Source organism: Eublepharis macularius, chromosome 5 (genome assembly GCF_028583425.1).
Source record: "Eublepharis macularius isolate TG4126 chromosome 5, MPM_Emac_v1.0, whole genome shotgun sequence".
Lineage (NCBI taxonomy): Eukaryota > Metazoa > Chordata > Lepidosauria > Squamata > Eublepharidae > Eublepharis > Eublepharis macularius.
Genome location: NC_072794.1, coordinates 2,292,246 through 2,308,039, shown reverse-complemented (window position 1 = coordinate 2,308,039; position 15,794 = coordinate 2,292,246). Strand labels below are relative to the sequence as shown.

The following is a 15,794-nucleotide window of genomic DNA, read 5'->3' as shown; positions in this document are numbered from 1 at the left end:
TTCTGGTCAGTATCAGGATGTCGTGGGGATCTCCCCTGTATACCATTTTGAGTTCTGTGGTAGAAGAGCTGTAACAAATATCAGTGAGGAGCAGTTGCCACGGCGAGGTGGTTTTCTGAAGCCATGGGACCGCTGGTCTCATTTGTCGCTTGTGCTTTGTTCCTAAAAGAGTAGTGGTGAGCCCCCTGTTTTCCTTTTGGCTTCTTACGAACACACAAGGCAATTGGGGCACATTAATCAGAAAGACACCCCCCTCATTGTGTCTTGCTACTTCACAGTAAAGTTTGGTTATTTGCCACAGCCTGGCCGATGGATGTGCCGTTTAGCTGAACCAACGAGGGCACAGGCACAGCACAGCTCCAGCAAGGGGTGGAAGCCAGGTCATTAAGCCGTAAGAGACAACAAGGCCCTTATTGAAGCAGGTCAATGACTGCATTTATTACACTTGCACAGGGGAGTTTGGTATTGATGAAAGCTTTCCAGGCTGCATTTCCTTGTCCAGTCAAGTGCGCTAATGAATTTCACTGTATCCAATTCCTCAGAGGTAGAGTGTTCTAACTAGCTGTTGGCCAATTCTAATGTGTTGCTTACAGTAAAGCCTCTTCCCTGTCCCCTTGGTTCCATGTTCTCCGCTTGTCAATTCTTGTCTCTTAGCCACTCTTTTAAGGCTGGAGAGAGAGCCATTTCAAACCACAGCTTTTGCTGTGGGGAGTTAAACATTGTTTAGGGCAGCCCTGCAAGTGATAGGCAGTAAGGATAAACTGAATTTTTAAGCAGGAGGTAAATAATAAAGCTTCTCATAGGGTCTGATGATGATGATAATAATAAAATTTATAGTCCGCCCTCCCCGTGGATGGGCTCAGGGTGGATTACAACATACAAATAAAAACACATTGATAAAACGGTACATTAAACAATGATAACAGCCAGATTTAACAGCATAAAAACAAACTCTGCACTATGTTCTGACTCTGCACTATGTCCCAGGTTCACTTCACCTGATTCATGTTGAAAGCATACTTCAAGTTAAACTTGGAAAAGTATTGCCTACTTTCTTGGTAAGCTCCCAGAACAGTGACCAGGCGTTATCCTTCCAGCGGTGAGATGTTGCTGCACACTTGCCTTTGTTCAGCCATTCAGAGACCAGAGATGGGACTGCATCTTCTGGGTGATGGCGATGCTAAGTGCTTGTCACAGACTGCATTAGGGAATCCATGGGCATTCTTACTGCTACTGCTGGAACAATGCCTCTACCTGTTTATTGGGGGGGGGGCATAGTTTGTTGCTGCTATTGCCTCCCTCTGTTGAGGGCATAGCAGTTGATAAATCCAACAAGGCGGCTTAGTTTTTCAAGGGATTCTTCAGCCCTTCACTCAACAATTCATGTTTTGGGATTATGAGTCTGACTGACAAATCATTGCAGGGCTAGTATTCTGATTTTCTAGATAGTGATTTGCAGAGCCCTCCACAAGAAATGTGAACTGTCCAAACTTCACTCCATCACTAGATGCAACACTGGCTATCTGCAAAGTTTGAAATTGGGTGCTAGAGCTTTGGAAGTGCAGATCCTTGTGGTTTTTTCCCCCTGTCACAAACGTCCCCTTCCCTTTTCTTGCAGCTCCAGTAATGGGTTGGTGTCAGTCCCTGGCAGGTAGATCCCCCAAGTTCTCCACAGCAAACACGCAGGTGTATTGGTTGAAGTAACTTTAATAGAGATCCATCAAGTCCAAGGTGCTCAGGCAATTGAATTGGCAGAAGTGATGTGGATGGGGTCGGTAGTGTTCGTTATAGGGAAGGTTCCCGCCATCAGGATAGGGGCCGTTAAAGTTTGGGTGTGAAAGAGCCAGGGGGGTGAAGAGGAGAGGCTAGGTTTAGGCTAGACAGAACAAAGAATGAAATCATCCCAGTTCCCAAGAAGGATACATTTTGAGCCAGCTGCAGCCGGCCTTCAAGGACACTTGGTCGAAGCGGCAGGGAACGAGAAAGTAAATCCTTGCAAGATAATCCACTGGCTTAGCATCAATAAGAAACTTCTCATGCCCTCAGAGGACCAGTACAGAACACAGACTACATTCATGGCAGATATGCAGACAGGCATATATGACAGTGGGCATCACGTGATTAACTCAGATACTAGCCAAGGTTGTTCTAACTAGTTTCCCTTAAAGCCCATTTCAAACTCTTGTTTTGCTCCATTGAGATGGTTAATGCTGGGATCAGCACAGTTAAAGTTCGATCTTGCACTTTTTAAGACTTATTCACTAATTCAACCTGGCTAGAAGCCTTTACTTTTGCTTTCTTGTTGTAGTCATTGAGCTTCACCTGATTTCCCTGGATACGATCCAGAGAGCTGCCCCCCCCCCTCTTTTTTCTAGGCATTGGCTCCGCAATGCTTCTCTCATTGCCATGAAATAGGCAGTCTGTTTTCTTCTTGAGAACTTTTGGAGTGCACTGTAAGTAGCAGCACTTGGTAGAATACCCACGTAGCATCTGCAGTAGTTCTAGAAAGTTTCTTTCTCTTTATGCTCATTTAAGAAAAAAGGCTGGCTGGGGAACTGGTGGTGGTGTGCAGCTTGTACAAACAGAATTTTGTAAAGCTGGCGTGATAATGGACAAGGAAAGATGATTCTCTGATGTATTGTCGAAGGCTTTCACGGCCGGAGAACGATGGTTGTTGTGGGTTTTCCGGGCTGTATTGCCGTGGTCTTGGCATTGTAGTTCCTGACGTTTCGCCAGCAGCTGTGGCTGGCATCTTCAGAGGTGTAGCACCAAAAGACAGAGATCTCTCAGTGTCACAGTGTGGAAAAGATGTAGGTCATTTGTATCTACTCAGGAGGGGTGGGGTTGAGCTGAGTCATCCTGTAAGAGTTTCCCAGGGTGTGGAATGCTAATGGCGGGAGGCTTCACTGTATCCTGAGGAGGTTCTTTTGCATATGGATTGGTGCTTGATGTGCTAATCTTCTCTGCAGGGCTATTGTCAAGGATAGAATGTTTTGTTAGCCTGGTGTTTTTCAGAACTGGCAATGAACCGAGAATGAACCGAGCATGGTTGCCAGTTCTGAAAAACACCAGGCTAACAAAACATTCTATCCTTGACAATAGCCCTGCAGAGAAGATTAGCACATCAAGCACCAATCCATATGCAAAAGAACCTCCTCAGGATACAGTGAAGCCTCCCGCCATTAGCATTCCACACCCTGGGAAACTCTTACAGGATGACTCAGCTCAACCCCACCCCTCCTGAGTAGATACAAATGACCTACATCTTTTCCACACTGTGACACTGAGAGATCTCTGTCTTTTGGTGCTACACCTCTGAAGATGCCAGCCACAGCTGCTGGCGAAACGTCAGGAACTACAATGCCAAGACCACGGCAATACAGCCCGGAAAACCCACAACAACCATGATTCTCTGAGTTAATATGAATGGAAAAGAGCAAGAGTCCAGTAGCACCTTAGCGGTAGGGTATGAGCTTCCGTGAGGCACAGCTCGCTTCTTCAGATAATATGAATGTATACAGATCAGAAGAGGGGCTGCATGAAGGGATGAGCCGGCGCTAGACTCTTGTGGCCCTTTTAAAATATGCCCAGGATAGTGCCGATCACCACTTTGAGATCAGAAGACATTTTCCACCAGGCCAGCTTGGCCAGGAATTCTGGAGGTGTTTTGCTTTCTTCTGGGCATAGAGCAGGGGGTCACTGGGGGCAGTGAGTGGTGGAGATAGTTGTGAATTTCCTGAATTGTGCAAGGGGCTGGACTAGATGACCCTTGGTATCCCTCCCAGCTCTACATTTCTAAGCAGGGTTATATGAGCGGGATATGTATTTGTGTGTTGAGTGCAGATCAGCACTAACAAAGCCATTCTTAGGAGATGCTAGTAAAAAAGGGAGGAGTCCATTGTTTAATTCCAGGAATGCTCGTCTTAGATACTTCTTTTAACTCCAGATTGAGGAGAGAAGTAGTGTCCAGGAGGGACAGTGTTTCACTGTGTGAACTGATATTGAGGTAATCTGTTCATGTTTAAACTGCGCTAGAACTGTTCAGTAATTGCACAGTACGTTGCAGGAATCGTCATATATCTAATGACCAAGTATGGGCCTCCTATGTAGAGGCAGCTGAGCTGGGAGCAAATGTTGCAAAAGATTAACAGGAATTTGGGCCCCATCACACTGAAAATGTGGCCATCTCAATCAGCCACGAGGGGAGGCTAGAGCGTGGCTGCTGCTGGTGCCCCCCGCCCCCCTTCTTTGACCTGCTTGGCAGGATCAAAAAGGTGAGGAAGGAGGGAGGAAGAGAAGGTGGGTGACCAGGAAAAAGGGTGGAAGGGAAGAAAACAGGAAGCAGGCAGTAAGAGTGGGTGGAGGGAGGAAAGACTAGGTAAGCGAGCAGGCAACTGGATGGACAAGGGTGGAAAAAGGGCACAGTGAGTGTGCAAGCATGGGAGCCTGAGCAGGAAGGGCAAAGATAACAGTGGCAGGTGGAGTGAAGGAAGATTGAGGGGGCAGAATGCGAGCCAGAGGGGGGAGCCAGAGGGCTAGCGGGATGGGCTTCTTTGAAGATACCCCTGCTTACTATTGCAGATTCCCCTGTAAGCCTGTATTTGAATGGAACCATTTTGTTCTTTTCATTTCCTTGATTGTAATTCTGTTTTCTTTGTTTTAGGCTTATTTACAAGCTCCATGATTAAGCTAATCTGTGTGTATCAGTCACCCCCCACCCCCCTACTAATGCCGCCTTCCTTTCAGCCAAGTAACTGAAAGAGTGCATATTGATGCCTTAGGAAAGTGGGTGGAACCTGGCAGGGTTTCATTTGTATCCTCAGTAGTTCTCTCAACCAAAGCAACTATACTTTCTCTTGATAGACAAAAATCCTGCTTTTTTCAGCCAAGTAAACTTCTGGGGTACATCTCTGTGTGTAGGCAGCAACGTTGGGATATCCAGACACCCGTCCAATTCAGTCTGTTAAGTGGCTCCTGGGTGCAGTGGTAATGCCTCTCTAAAGGACCCAGTGATGTTGCAGTGCCTTTGTTGATTTGGACAGCAAACCCTTTAGTACTTTGTCTATCACTGCGAGAACCGTGAATTGTATCAGGAAGGTATAAAGAGTTCTCCTATAATATAAATGGCTCTTTAGAAGCCTCCTTGAAACATGCTTTGTTAGGCTGTTCTCCTTTAGAGAAAGCCTAGTATAGTTCAGTTTGCTTGAATACTTCAACTAACACTTTATCTTGGGATAGCAGAGAGTGACTGGGGCTCTTGAAAATGTCTGAACTGTGCATCAAGCATCCTTGGTAGCATTTGGTTCCCTGCAAATTTTCTTTGCCTTTATAGTCTGTGCATTGTGAGAGAAAAGCTGAAGGTGTTACGGAGTAAATCCCACGGAGAAGCAATCTGCGATTTCAGGGAGCAGGTGCCCTTCTTTGTGGCCTAACTGGCTTGTTCTTAGCAAGGGCTTCTCTTCAGAACGGAATTGAATTCACTTCCGAAGCAGCTTTTGAACACTGCTGTGGTGTCGTCGTTGGGGCCAGCTCTGGACCTCCCCACTGATAGGGAAGCTCAGAGAACCCTGGGGGTCATTTCTCGAGTGAGCAGGATGTTTTTTTGGGCGGGGGGAATCAGGGGAAGCGCTTGGGCAGTAGAATTTACGGTGCCTCTTAAATCGAATGTTGTTGTCACTCCTATTATGAGGCCTTCGCTCATGGTTTTCTCTCTCCTTTGCCCCTCTTCAGGTGATTCCGCCCAAGGAGTGGAAGCCACGCAGGAGCTACGATGACATTGACAGCATGGTCATCCCTGCTCCCATCCAGCAGGTGGTGACGGGCCAGTCTGGACTCTTCACCCAGTATAATATTCAGAAGAAGCCCATGCTGGTCGGAGACTATCGGCGCTTGGCCAACAGTGAGAAGTGTGTCCCGCCTTGGATTTTGCTTTAATGGGGTGGGATTTAACTGTGACACAAGCCCTTAGTTATTTAGCATCAGTAGCTCCTACACAACTCTGCCTCCCTGTTGGGCGTGTTTGGATTTCTGCATCGTTTTTCCTCCTGCCTTTCCTGTGGCAACCACAGAGTGGAGTGGATGTGAAAGCTGCGCCCGGCTCTCCCCGCTCCCCAGCAGGCCAGGATCCTTAGTTTACCCTCTTAGCGACCTGGCACTGCCTGCCAGAGCAGGTGTGTGTGAGATCTCAGAATTCAGGAGCATGGGATAAGGGGCTTTCAGGGTAGGGAAAGAGGAAGCAATGGGGTGGGGATGAGAGCCCCCTCAAGTCCTTGTGCTCCCCAGTTGTTTATGCAATTCACTCCCCCCCCCCTTCAAAAGAACTACAGCACAAAGCTCTCTCACATTGTCCTCTGATTTTTCCTTGTGTCCCCCTCTCCTTTCTGTTGCCTTCTTCCAGCTCTTTCCTCCTAAAATCTGGAGAGCAATCCCAAACCCTCTGACAGATGAATGCAACATGCAAGTATTCATTTTGAGGGTGTTGCACAAAAGTGCCTCCCCTTTGCCCCTCCGATTCGCTGAGCAAAAGAGACGAGACAGACAAGGGCTGATGTAAAAAAAGTATATTTGCAAATATAGGGCACAGGCTTCAAGATGAGCTCAGAGTGTACCCCCAGAACAAAGGAGCACATGTTACTTTTAAGGGCTTGTGACATCATTTTGGAGAAACGAAAGTCACATTCAAAATAAGGTACCTGATCTCTTTTACACCTTTAGATTGGACTATTGTCCACCTTTCAGTCTCGCGACAACATCATTTGCCATCCTATCCTGGTCTCCATAGCAGCATCTTCCTTCATTCCACAACTGGTTACTTTTCTACACAAACTCTCTTCTCCAAAGGGAGGGGGTTAAAACTCATAATTCTCCCTTTGTCTCTACCCCTACTTCTCCATCGCAAGAATGTCCAGTTATCTATCCAAGGCCAAACATTCTCTCTTTTTCATATACAACTGGAGAAAAGGGGGGGTGGCGGCAAAAGAGCAGAGACCAGTTACTTTAAAACATAAAAATCCATTCTTTTCCCTCTTGCTAGCATAATAATATGGCTATATGATTAATCCAAAATCTTTACTAATATAAATTTGCTAATCCCACAAGGGGTCGCTGCTTGAGTCAGGGTCGGTCACTCCCTGTCAGCCGAAGCTACCTCACCGGGTTGTTGTGAAGATAAAATGGAGGCAAGGAGAATGATGTGCGTTGCTTTGAGTCCCCGCTGGGGAGAAAGGTGGGGTATAAATGAAACGACATTTGAGGTGGCTCTACTCGTGTCTGCTGTAGTACTTTAGTTTATTCTTGCGTTGCTTTAAATTCACAGTGTGAATTCTTTAGGATCTTCTAGAAAATATCACTGGCCTATCAGTTCTTATCATCTGCTTAAAACTAGCTTGCCAGACTATGCATGGCATGGCGCCTCAGTGTTTATGTGTGTGGATTTATGCACAAGTGTCTAAGTGGCCTGGTTCGCATAGGAAGGAGAATATGGGGGCAGAGAGAGGAGGTGAGAGTCACATTTTTAAACACTCCTGTATATTTCAAGCTCCTGGCAAATAGAAAGCTGGCAGAGCAAGCAAAGAGGAGGGGTAGAGCATTTCACCCGGCTGTGCTAGTTTTCGGTTTGCATAAAACTTTTTTAATGCAAAGGTGTATTCAGGGTTGGATTCTACCACCTGGAGGAGGTGGTGCTGTCCATTCGACCACTTTGGGTGCCTAACTGTCTGTTGTACTGTTTTTAGGTCCACGTGGACACGGTCAAGCAGACAAGCACCAGGAGCTGTGGAGGCCCAGTTAGGATCAGGACCACAGCGTGGGGCCGTTTTCCCTTCCAGAAAGGGCTGTGGGGAGCTGCTATTTGCCCCCCTGCAAAAGCTTACACGTGGCCCATCACTGCAAGTAAGTTTGTCTGATGGCGCATGGAGGTCGTTTTGGGTTAGGAAGAGAGAATGGAGTTGGGGGCATGCTGTGGTCTCATTTCAAATGGTGCCCCCACTTGGCCTTAGCTTCTGCGTAACCATTTCCTTGATTACTGACGGTGGCTAGGAAATGTATTCTGGATGAACAGGCAGGGAAGCTTTTAAGAAGTTGGTTCCTCTTGTTCTCCTCTTTAGGCCTTTTATGCATGTGACCAACAACAGAAGGCTTTGGGCACATGGACTAAGAGGTCTTTTTGCAGGTAATAGTATCTTTTACGCGCAAGGCTGTTATAGCCAGAGGTGTGGCTGTACTAGAACCCCTTTTCTGTATTAAGCAGAAGGGACCTGAATACATTCTGCAGAAAAGGCACAGAGACCAACACAGAATCCCCCCCCCTTCCGCCCCCCCCCCCAGTAGCTCATGGGATTATAGTTTAGCCTCACACCAGTTTTAGCCCAGTTTTAGGTCCTTCCACTCTTCATCGCTACCTCCCCCCCCCCCCGTGCCCCCCAGAATGTCCTCTCTGGAAACCTCCACAGTGCCAGTTTTCCCCTTTCCCCTCCTTTTAAAATCCTGCTTCTCAAACCCATCTTTTAAACAGTCTGTAACCTCTCCATCTTCTTTACCCCTGTAGGTCAAAGAAATCACTTCAGCCATTAGGGCCATAAACTTTATTTTATTAAGAAAAAAAGGGCAGATAGACCTGAATCAAGAGCCTGGTACCAAATTCTCTGCTTGTGCATCACAGTAACATGAACGGGGTTCATGTGGCTGTGCTTAAAGCTATTGCAACAGTGCAAGGGGAAAGGGGTATCAGCGGCAGGTCTTTTTTTGGGATATATGCATAAATAGGCACAAGTCAGTCTGCGGAGGAACCTCCCATTTGCAAAACAGAGCTGTCTAGTTAAGTGAGGGTCTCCCAATATCAAGAGCTGAGGCAATTTTATTACTAAACGCTGAAGACGTGCTCCACATGGAGAGAAAACCATTCCTGTGTTTCTCTGTGAGTCACTCTGCTCTGGGCTTGCCTCTTATTCATGGCAGGGATTCACACAGAGGTTCAACGTACATCCTCCTTTGCAGGTTGGTAATTTTGCTCAAGGGGGCTCATACTCTTCAATCACGTCTGATGCAGAATCGGCAGAAGCTAAATAGGCCAGCGTGACAAATCATGCAGAGAAGTAACGGGCTGCCTCCCGGGTGAGAGAGAGTTGCAGAGGAATTCTTCTGCATGAGTGAGTGGCTGCGTGATCCACTTTTATCTGGTGCGGAGATTGGGAGGAGGCAGTGCCCAGGAGTTGTGCAGTGGCACTGTGGGAATAATGGCATGGGATTGGCTGAGAGGAGTTTTTGGTCTGGCGTAGCATAAGGGAGCAAGACCAGCCGGGAAATCTTTTCCAGCAGCTCTAGCAAAAATACTTGGAAACTTTATGGTTTCTTCTCAGAAGCTTTGGGGGTCTTACTTTGCAAGCTTTCCCCTGCCTTTTCCGTTTCCCTTTCCCTCTGCTTCACTTCTTTCTTTGCTCTCTTTGGCATGTCAAAAGTAGCTGCCACCTCTTGAGTCTGGCCTGCTTCTTTCACTTTTTCTGCTTCCACCTCCATGGCTTCCTCGGGCATCTTTGCGAGTTTGGGCACGGCCGTCGCTGGCCTGGGCGGTGTCAGGGTCTCCTTCAGAGCCGCACCTGATGTGGTGGTCTCGCCTCCATCCTTTGGCTCTTTCTTTGCCTTCTCTGGGTCAGCCAGTCTGGGCATTTCCGCCATCGTGACTTCTTTGGTAGCAGCTGGCAGTGCCCGGAAAGGCCCCACAACCCAGTTCAGAGGCGTGTTCTGTAGCACGTACTCCACGAGCACGTCCAGAGCCTCGCGGGCCTTAGCGATTTGCTCACGGCTCTGGACTAGGATGTTGGTTGGCAAGTCTTGGAAGGACGTGGCAGAGGAGAAAGAAGCTTGGAGCTGGCGGACGTTGCTGATGGCCTGGCCCACTTTTTCACGTATGTTGCTGGGGAGGCCTTCAATGCTCGACATCAACCGAGAGTAGGCTGGACCCAGGCCCTGGGCGATAAAATGAAGCAAAGCCAGAGTGCGCAATTCGACCTGCAGAGAGGAGGCAAAGCTGCAGAGGTCACGCGTGGACACCACAAAAAGGGGCCGTAGTGTCTGTGGCCCTCTAAGGTGGCAATTAATATTTCATAGAGGCCACATTCTGAACTGAGGAAGGGGTGGACAATCTAGGGAGACAGTTCAAATTACCACTCAGTAACGGAGGGTATGCCTGTGGGCCAGTCTGACTCTCAACCTAAACTACCACACAGGGTTGTTGTGAGGATAAAATGGAGGAAGGGAGGACATGTCCACTGCCCTGAGCTCCTTGGAGAAGGGTGGGATACAATTGGGATGGATGGATGGGTCAGCAGTGCTGGTTCCACCCCCTGGCCCCCTAAATCGGCAAAGGACTTGTTCTCTGCAGTCTGAGTAGCAACTGAGGCTTTAGGGTTCAGTCTGGGGGGGGGGGGGTCCATGAGCATCTCCTGCGTAGCCCCACCCCACTCCCTCATCTCACCTACTACCAGCAAGGCCCCTCCTCTCTCTGCGTGGTTCAGCCACTCACTTCTAGGCAGAGGCAAAGGGCTCCAGCTCCCCAAGTAGGAACAAGAGAGGCCCTGTTCAGCATCCTTCCCATACGTACCTCATCCTTTCCTCTTAGGTAGGAGGCAGGTTCTGCCAGAGCCTCCATGGCTCCTCAGAGCAGGGGAATTGGCTTAAAGAGCCCTTTGCCCACGTTATCAGAAACTCTGCTAGGAGCCCAGATGGAGACTGGATGGGCTCTCTGGGTTACAACTGCCTGTCCCTCATGTAGGCCACACTCCAAATTGGTTCATCCCACACATTCTTTCCACTGATGCAGGCACGTCATGGAGATGCTCATGCGTTGGGCACACTTGGCACACGGGGAGATGCCCATGTTGTCCCTGGCAGTCAGGTCCGCAGCAGCATTCACCAGTGTGGTGTAGTGGTTACAGACTAGGATCTGGGAGACCCAGGTTCAAATCCCCACCCTGCCATGGGAGCTTGCTGAGTGACCTTGGGTCAGGCACACACTCTCAGCTTAACCTACCTCACAGGGTTGTCAGGAGGATAAAATAGAGAGGAATATGATTTCCCATTGGGGAGAAAGATAGGGTATAAGTGAAAAAAATGAATGAATGGATAAATAAACAGGCATTAGCACAATTTTGCATTACACATTTTGCAGTTATTGTAGCATTGTTTTGCCTCCCCCATTTAACTGCCCCCATCCCTCCCCTCAAACCCATGGCTATTTCCCTTTTTTAAATGCAGAGATAGGATGTGGCTTTTATAAAACAAAGAAAGATGTTTTTATCAATGATCTGGATGAAGGAGTGGAAGGGCTGCTCATTAAATTTGCTGATAATACCAAATTGGGAGGGGTAGCAGCAAACACCCAAGAAGATAGAATTAAAATTCAACAAGACCTGAATACTCTGGAGAAGTGGGCAGCTGTGAATAGGATGCAATTCAACAAAGACAAGTGCACAGTATTACATCTGGGCCACAAAAATGAGAAGCACAAATACTGGATGGGGGATACACTTCTGGGCAGTAGTCTATGTGAAAGGGATCTTGGGGTAAGAGTGGACTGTAAACTGAATATGAGCAGTCAGTGTGATGCGGTGGCAAAAAAGGCTAATTCAATCCTGGGTTGTATCAAAGGGGCCATAGCATCGAAATCGCAGGAGGTCATAGCCCCTCTCTATACTGCCTTGGTCAGGCCATACCTGGAGTATTGTGTGCAGTTCTGGAGGCCTCACTTCAAAAAGGATGTGGACAAAATCGAGAGGGTGCAGAGGAGAGCGACGAGGATGATCAGGGGTCTGGAGACAGCCCTACAAGGAAAGGCTGAGGGCCTTGGGAATGTTTAGTTTGGAGAAGAGGAGGTTGAGGGGGGACATGATTGCTCTCTTTAAATATTTGAAAGGCTGTCACTTGGAGGAGGGCAGGGAGCTGTTCCAGTTGGCAGCAGAGGGTAGGACCTGAAGCAATGGGCTTAAATTATATGCAGAAAGGTACCGGCTGGATATTAGGAAAAACTTTTTCACGGTCAGAGTAGTTCAAAAGTGGAATCAGCTGCCTAGGGAGGTGGTGAGCTCCCCTTCACTGGCAGTTTTCAAGAAGAGGCTGGATGAATACTTGTCAGAGATGCTTTAGGCTGATCCTGCACTGGGCAGGGGGTTGGACTAGATGGTCTGTATGGCCCCTTCCAACTCTATGATTCTATGACCGTGCATGTGCAGAATGCCTGTCCCAGGGCACCAGCCAGCACTGCTAAGAACTGCTATGGGGACCCAGTTCCTCCCAGACCTGCCCTAAGACCATCCAACCCCAACCCAAGCGTCCTACGAACCCAGATTCTGTCCCCCTCCGCAGCCCTGGCACCACTAAGCAACTGCAACGCTTTCCCCCGACAGTGGAGCTCGGGAAAGAGCCGTCCCAGGCAGAGGCCGCAGGGCTCCTTACAAGGTCAGAGCCTCAGCACCTCTCCTGTTCTGTACATCATTTATAGTCCTCCTTTTCCACTGAGACTTAAGGAGGGCTATACAGTGTGAGTCAGTACAGTCAATTTTAACCATGTAATAGGGTCTACAATAGGGTCTATAAAACTTTAAGAAAGTAAACATTATCTTACAAATATGGGTCATAAAAAGAACATCATTAGCCCCCAACGTCTCTATCTTCTTTTTTACAACAAAAATGGTTCATCCCGGGCAACTCTAAAGAATCTTTCCCTTTGTGGAGAGCACTAAAATTAACAAGACTATGGGATGTCACCTCCAAAAATTTTCTAAAACCCAAATCCCAATTGGATTCATCAGCCAACATCAAATTACCCTGGTTTGAATATTTTCAGTTAAACCACTTCATTAATAGCCCAACAATACAAGCACAACTTAAAAAAACCTCATACTGATTTTGAAAAACTGTTAATTTCTTGTAAAAAAGAAAAAGGTCTCATTTCTATTCTTTATAAAATCCTAAACTCCCAAAAGTGGAGTAAAAAAAGGAAACTATCAGTTTCGGTGGCAGTCAGACTGCAATACAATCATTTCCGACTCACAATGGGCACAAATTTGGTCCTCAAAAATATGCTCCACTAATGCTATGAATATCAGAACAACCTCCAGAAAAATCATGCACAGGTGGTACCTAACCCCACTCAAGCTACACGACATAAATCCTTCATACGACCCACAATGCTGGCGTGGCTGCAAACAAACAGGCTCTTTTTTCCACTGTTGGTGGAATTGCCCTTTGATTTGACATTACTGGAGCCTGATCTTCAACATGATTGGGAAAATAACTGGGTATGGCATTCAACCACGTCCTGAACTTGTTTTTCTTGATTTGTGGGGAAAGGAGGACATCCCCCTAATCCGAAAAGATCTGATTTCAATTATGATCAGTGCGGCCAAAGCCATAAAAACAAAATCATGGAAATCCAAAGTCCCACTCACAATACAGCCTGGGATTAATAAATTATGGGGATTTCTCACAATGGAGAAAATCTCAGACCGCATCTCAACCGCTGAGAACCGGAACTTCCGATCCAGTTTCTATGAGAAATGGTGGGCTTTTCTGGACTATACGGAAAAGCAAAACAAATACTTGGAAGTCAATACCTGACAATCTCAAAGTTATAGCAATTTATTAAATCTTATGTTCTTTCGTTGTCCTTACCACATATATTGTAAATACTGCCAAGGCAATTGATACGCTGTCTCGAGCACATGTTTATATTCATACTGTTTATATAATTATATGGTTATACATTTGTGTTTTTTTACTATTGCATATTGTTAAAAAAATTCAAAAATTAAAATTAAAAAAAAGAAAGTAAACATTGCCCCCGCCTCCCTTGATAGGACAGCTTAAAAGTGTGGACGTCCTCCCAACTTGGGGGGAGGGCATCTCCCTAGCCCCACTGGACATTTGCTAAGAAGTAAGAGATACCTCTTTCTGTGCATCTTCTTTGGCCTGCTTCCCTCCTGGCTGGCTCTGGACCCACTCTGACAAGACCTGATGGAGTTTCTGTTGGGCCTCTTGGAACCGCTGCCCCACACCTTCTTTCACACTCTCAACCTGCCAAGACACAGGATGGGCTCATTGGGATAACTATGAATGTTTGCAATACATTTAGAGAGGGCCTAAAACATACTGGCAGATCCCAGGTACTACGCCCACCAACGTGAAGGTTCTTGGCTAGTGGGACTTGGAGAACGTTTTCTCTGATGGAGCTCTTGGAGAGGCATTGCTAGTGAGAACAGATCATTTAGGTCTGACCTGGATGGTGCAAGGTAAGCAGGGCTGGCCCTGATTAGTAATCAGATGGGATGGGAGACCATCAAGGAAGTCCAGGGTCACTACGCAGAGGCAGGCAATGGCAAACCACATCTGTTCATTTCTTGCCTTGAAAACTCGGTGGCTTTATATACACACACACGCATACACACACACACACATTCAGGGTTCCGCAGTAAAGGCAGCTGGTGTGTGTTTCACTGCTGAAATAACTTCAATCGTTCTGAGGTCTCAGAACAAATTGTTTTGAGGGCTTATAATGGGGGTCATGCAGGTGGTCAGGTTTTGGGGAAGGACCATGTCCTGGTGGCAGAGCTTGATCTTTGCATACAGAACCCCCCCAGATTCAGTCTCAGGGAGGTGGGTGGGACAGAAGGAGCCTTGCCCAGCGCTCTGAAAAAGCCTTTGCAGGAAATATGTACCATACCAGGCTAGCTGGACCACCAGATCAGACTCTGCGGGAGTCCTCTTCAGAAGTTCAATGTCAACTACTCAATGCTGGACTAGATCACCTGTTTTGCAGGCAAAGGTTCCAGGTCCTGCCCTGATCCCTCCAGTTAAAAGGCTCTCTGGTTCTGGGAAAGACCCTTCTCTGCCACAGGGCGTGGAGAAACATGCCAGCAAAATCAGACCCTTCTAAGCTAGCTGGCGGCCAGTACTGTCCAAAGCAGAATTGCACTTTTAAGCCCAATTACTACAATGGACTTTGAACAGTGCAACTCAGTTGAGGCGGGCATCCAAAGATCTGGTTGGGGAGCAGGCAGCTTCATCTGCGTTCAGGCTGAAATTTATTTCTGAACTGCCTCTCTATAGAAATAGACAAGGCAACCTGCAGGAGAGAAAAGCAAATCACAAGAAAGATAACGAAGCTGTGCTAAGGGCCCTGAGCTATCCTGAGCTCATTGGAGGAAGGGTAGGATAAAGATTTACCAGGGCAGGCAGCAGGAAACTGGGACTGTGAACGGAGGGGTGGAGATGATTGATAAAATGGAACTTACCAGGTTAATTATCATTTGGAGCTGAAAAAGCATATTTTGAGTGTTTTCCTTAAGGAGATGAAGTTTGCTGAGGGAATACATGTAGGCCCAATGGCGTACTTTGGTGGAGAGGGAGCCCAAGCGGATGAAATAACTTTGCTGCTCATCCTTCATGGAAGCCTTATTTGGACCTGGTACTTCTACAGCCAGCTTTTCTGCAAAAGAGGGACAGGACAGCCTCTTCAGCTCTGAAAGGCAGATAAAAAGCAGGGCCTGAAAGAGACTTTCACGGGCGATGCTACAAAGCATCCAGCGCCTTTCTTACCCAGCTCCTCCTGCGTCATGGGCAGGAAATGGTCCACCATTCTCTCTGACTTCTCCAGCACGGCATCCACTCCGCTTGCCACCATTTGCTTTAGTAAGTTGGTCAGCTCAATGCTTTGGTCACTGCTGTTTTCTGCTGGTTTGTATGACCGTCCAGCTAAGATCTCTCTCGTTCCCTGGGCAGCTTGGAGAGCTGTGCCAACTGTA

General features: G+C 47.4%; 3 protein-coding genes across 4 annotated transcripts in view; 2 read left to right on the top strand and 1 right to left on the bottom strand.

The window, feature by feature from the left end:
- LOC129330876 (lysine-specific demethylase 4B-like) overlaps positions 1 to 9,585 on the top strand; it is a 62,825-nt gene extending 53,240 nt beyond the window's left edge. Inside the window, exons 3-5 of one of the 2 annotated variants that reach the window (XM_054981128.1) lie at positions 5,731 to 5,906; positions 7,734 to 7,890; positions 8,995 to 9,585. In XM_054981128.1, coding sequence (XP_054837103.1) covers positions 5,731 to 5,906; positions 7,734 to 7,890; positions 8,995 to 9,066 — 405 coding nt within the window. In that variant the 3' untranslated portion in view covers positions 9,067 to 9,585. Of the gene's footprint in view, positions 1 to 5,730; positions 5,907 to 7,733; positions 7,891 to 8,105; positions 8,252 to 8,994 lie in introns of those variants that run through there. The other variant, XM_054981129.1, reaches the window with a different exon arrangement.
- Positions 7,810 to 15,794, top strand: part of LOC129330871 (E3 ubiquitin-protein ligase UHRF1-like) — an 83,038-nt gene continuing 75,053 nt past the window's right edge. Inside the window, exon 1 of the mRNA XM_054981114.1 lies at positions 7,810 to 7,890. The gene's annotated coding sequence lies outside the window, so the exon portion shown is untranslated. The remainder of the gene's footprint in view (positions 7,891 to 15,794) is intronic.
- On the bottom strand, positions 9,081 to 15,788 carry LOC129329855 (perilipin-3-like). The gene is made up of 5 exons (XM_054979563.1): positions 15,589 to 15,788; positions 15,285 to 15,478; positions 13,939 to 14,067; positions 9,424 to 10,005; positions 9,081 to 9,173 (listed from the first exon to the last, which is right to left on the bottom strand). The coding sequence occupies exons 1-5, from the start codon at positions 15,671 to 15,673 to the stop codon at positions 9,081 to 9,083; spliced, it is 1,083 nt and encodes a 360-aa protein (XP_054835538.1). The 5' UTR covers positions 15,674 to 15,788.

Bases quoted from the DNA above. Each gene is read 5' to 3' on its own strand.
- LOC129329855 (XM_054979563.1), bottom strand. From the start codon at position 15,673: ATGGTGGCAAGCGGAGTGGATGCCGTGCTGGAGAAGTCAGAGAGAATG. The intron at 15,479-15,588 runs GTAAGAAAGGCG...CCTCTTTTGCAG, and splicing joins CATGACGCAGGAGGAGCTGG to AAAAGCTGGCTGTAGAAGTA. The intron at 10,006-13,938 runs GTATCTCTTACT...TCCTCTCTGCAG, and splicing joins AAGAAGATGCACAGAAAGAG to GTCGAATTGCGCACTCTGGC.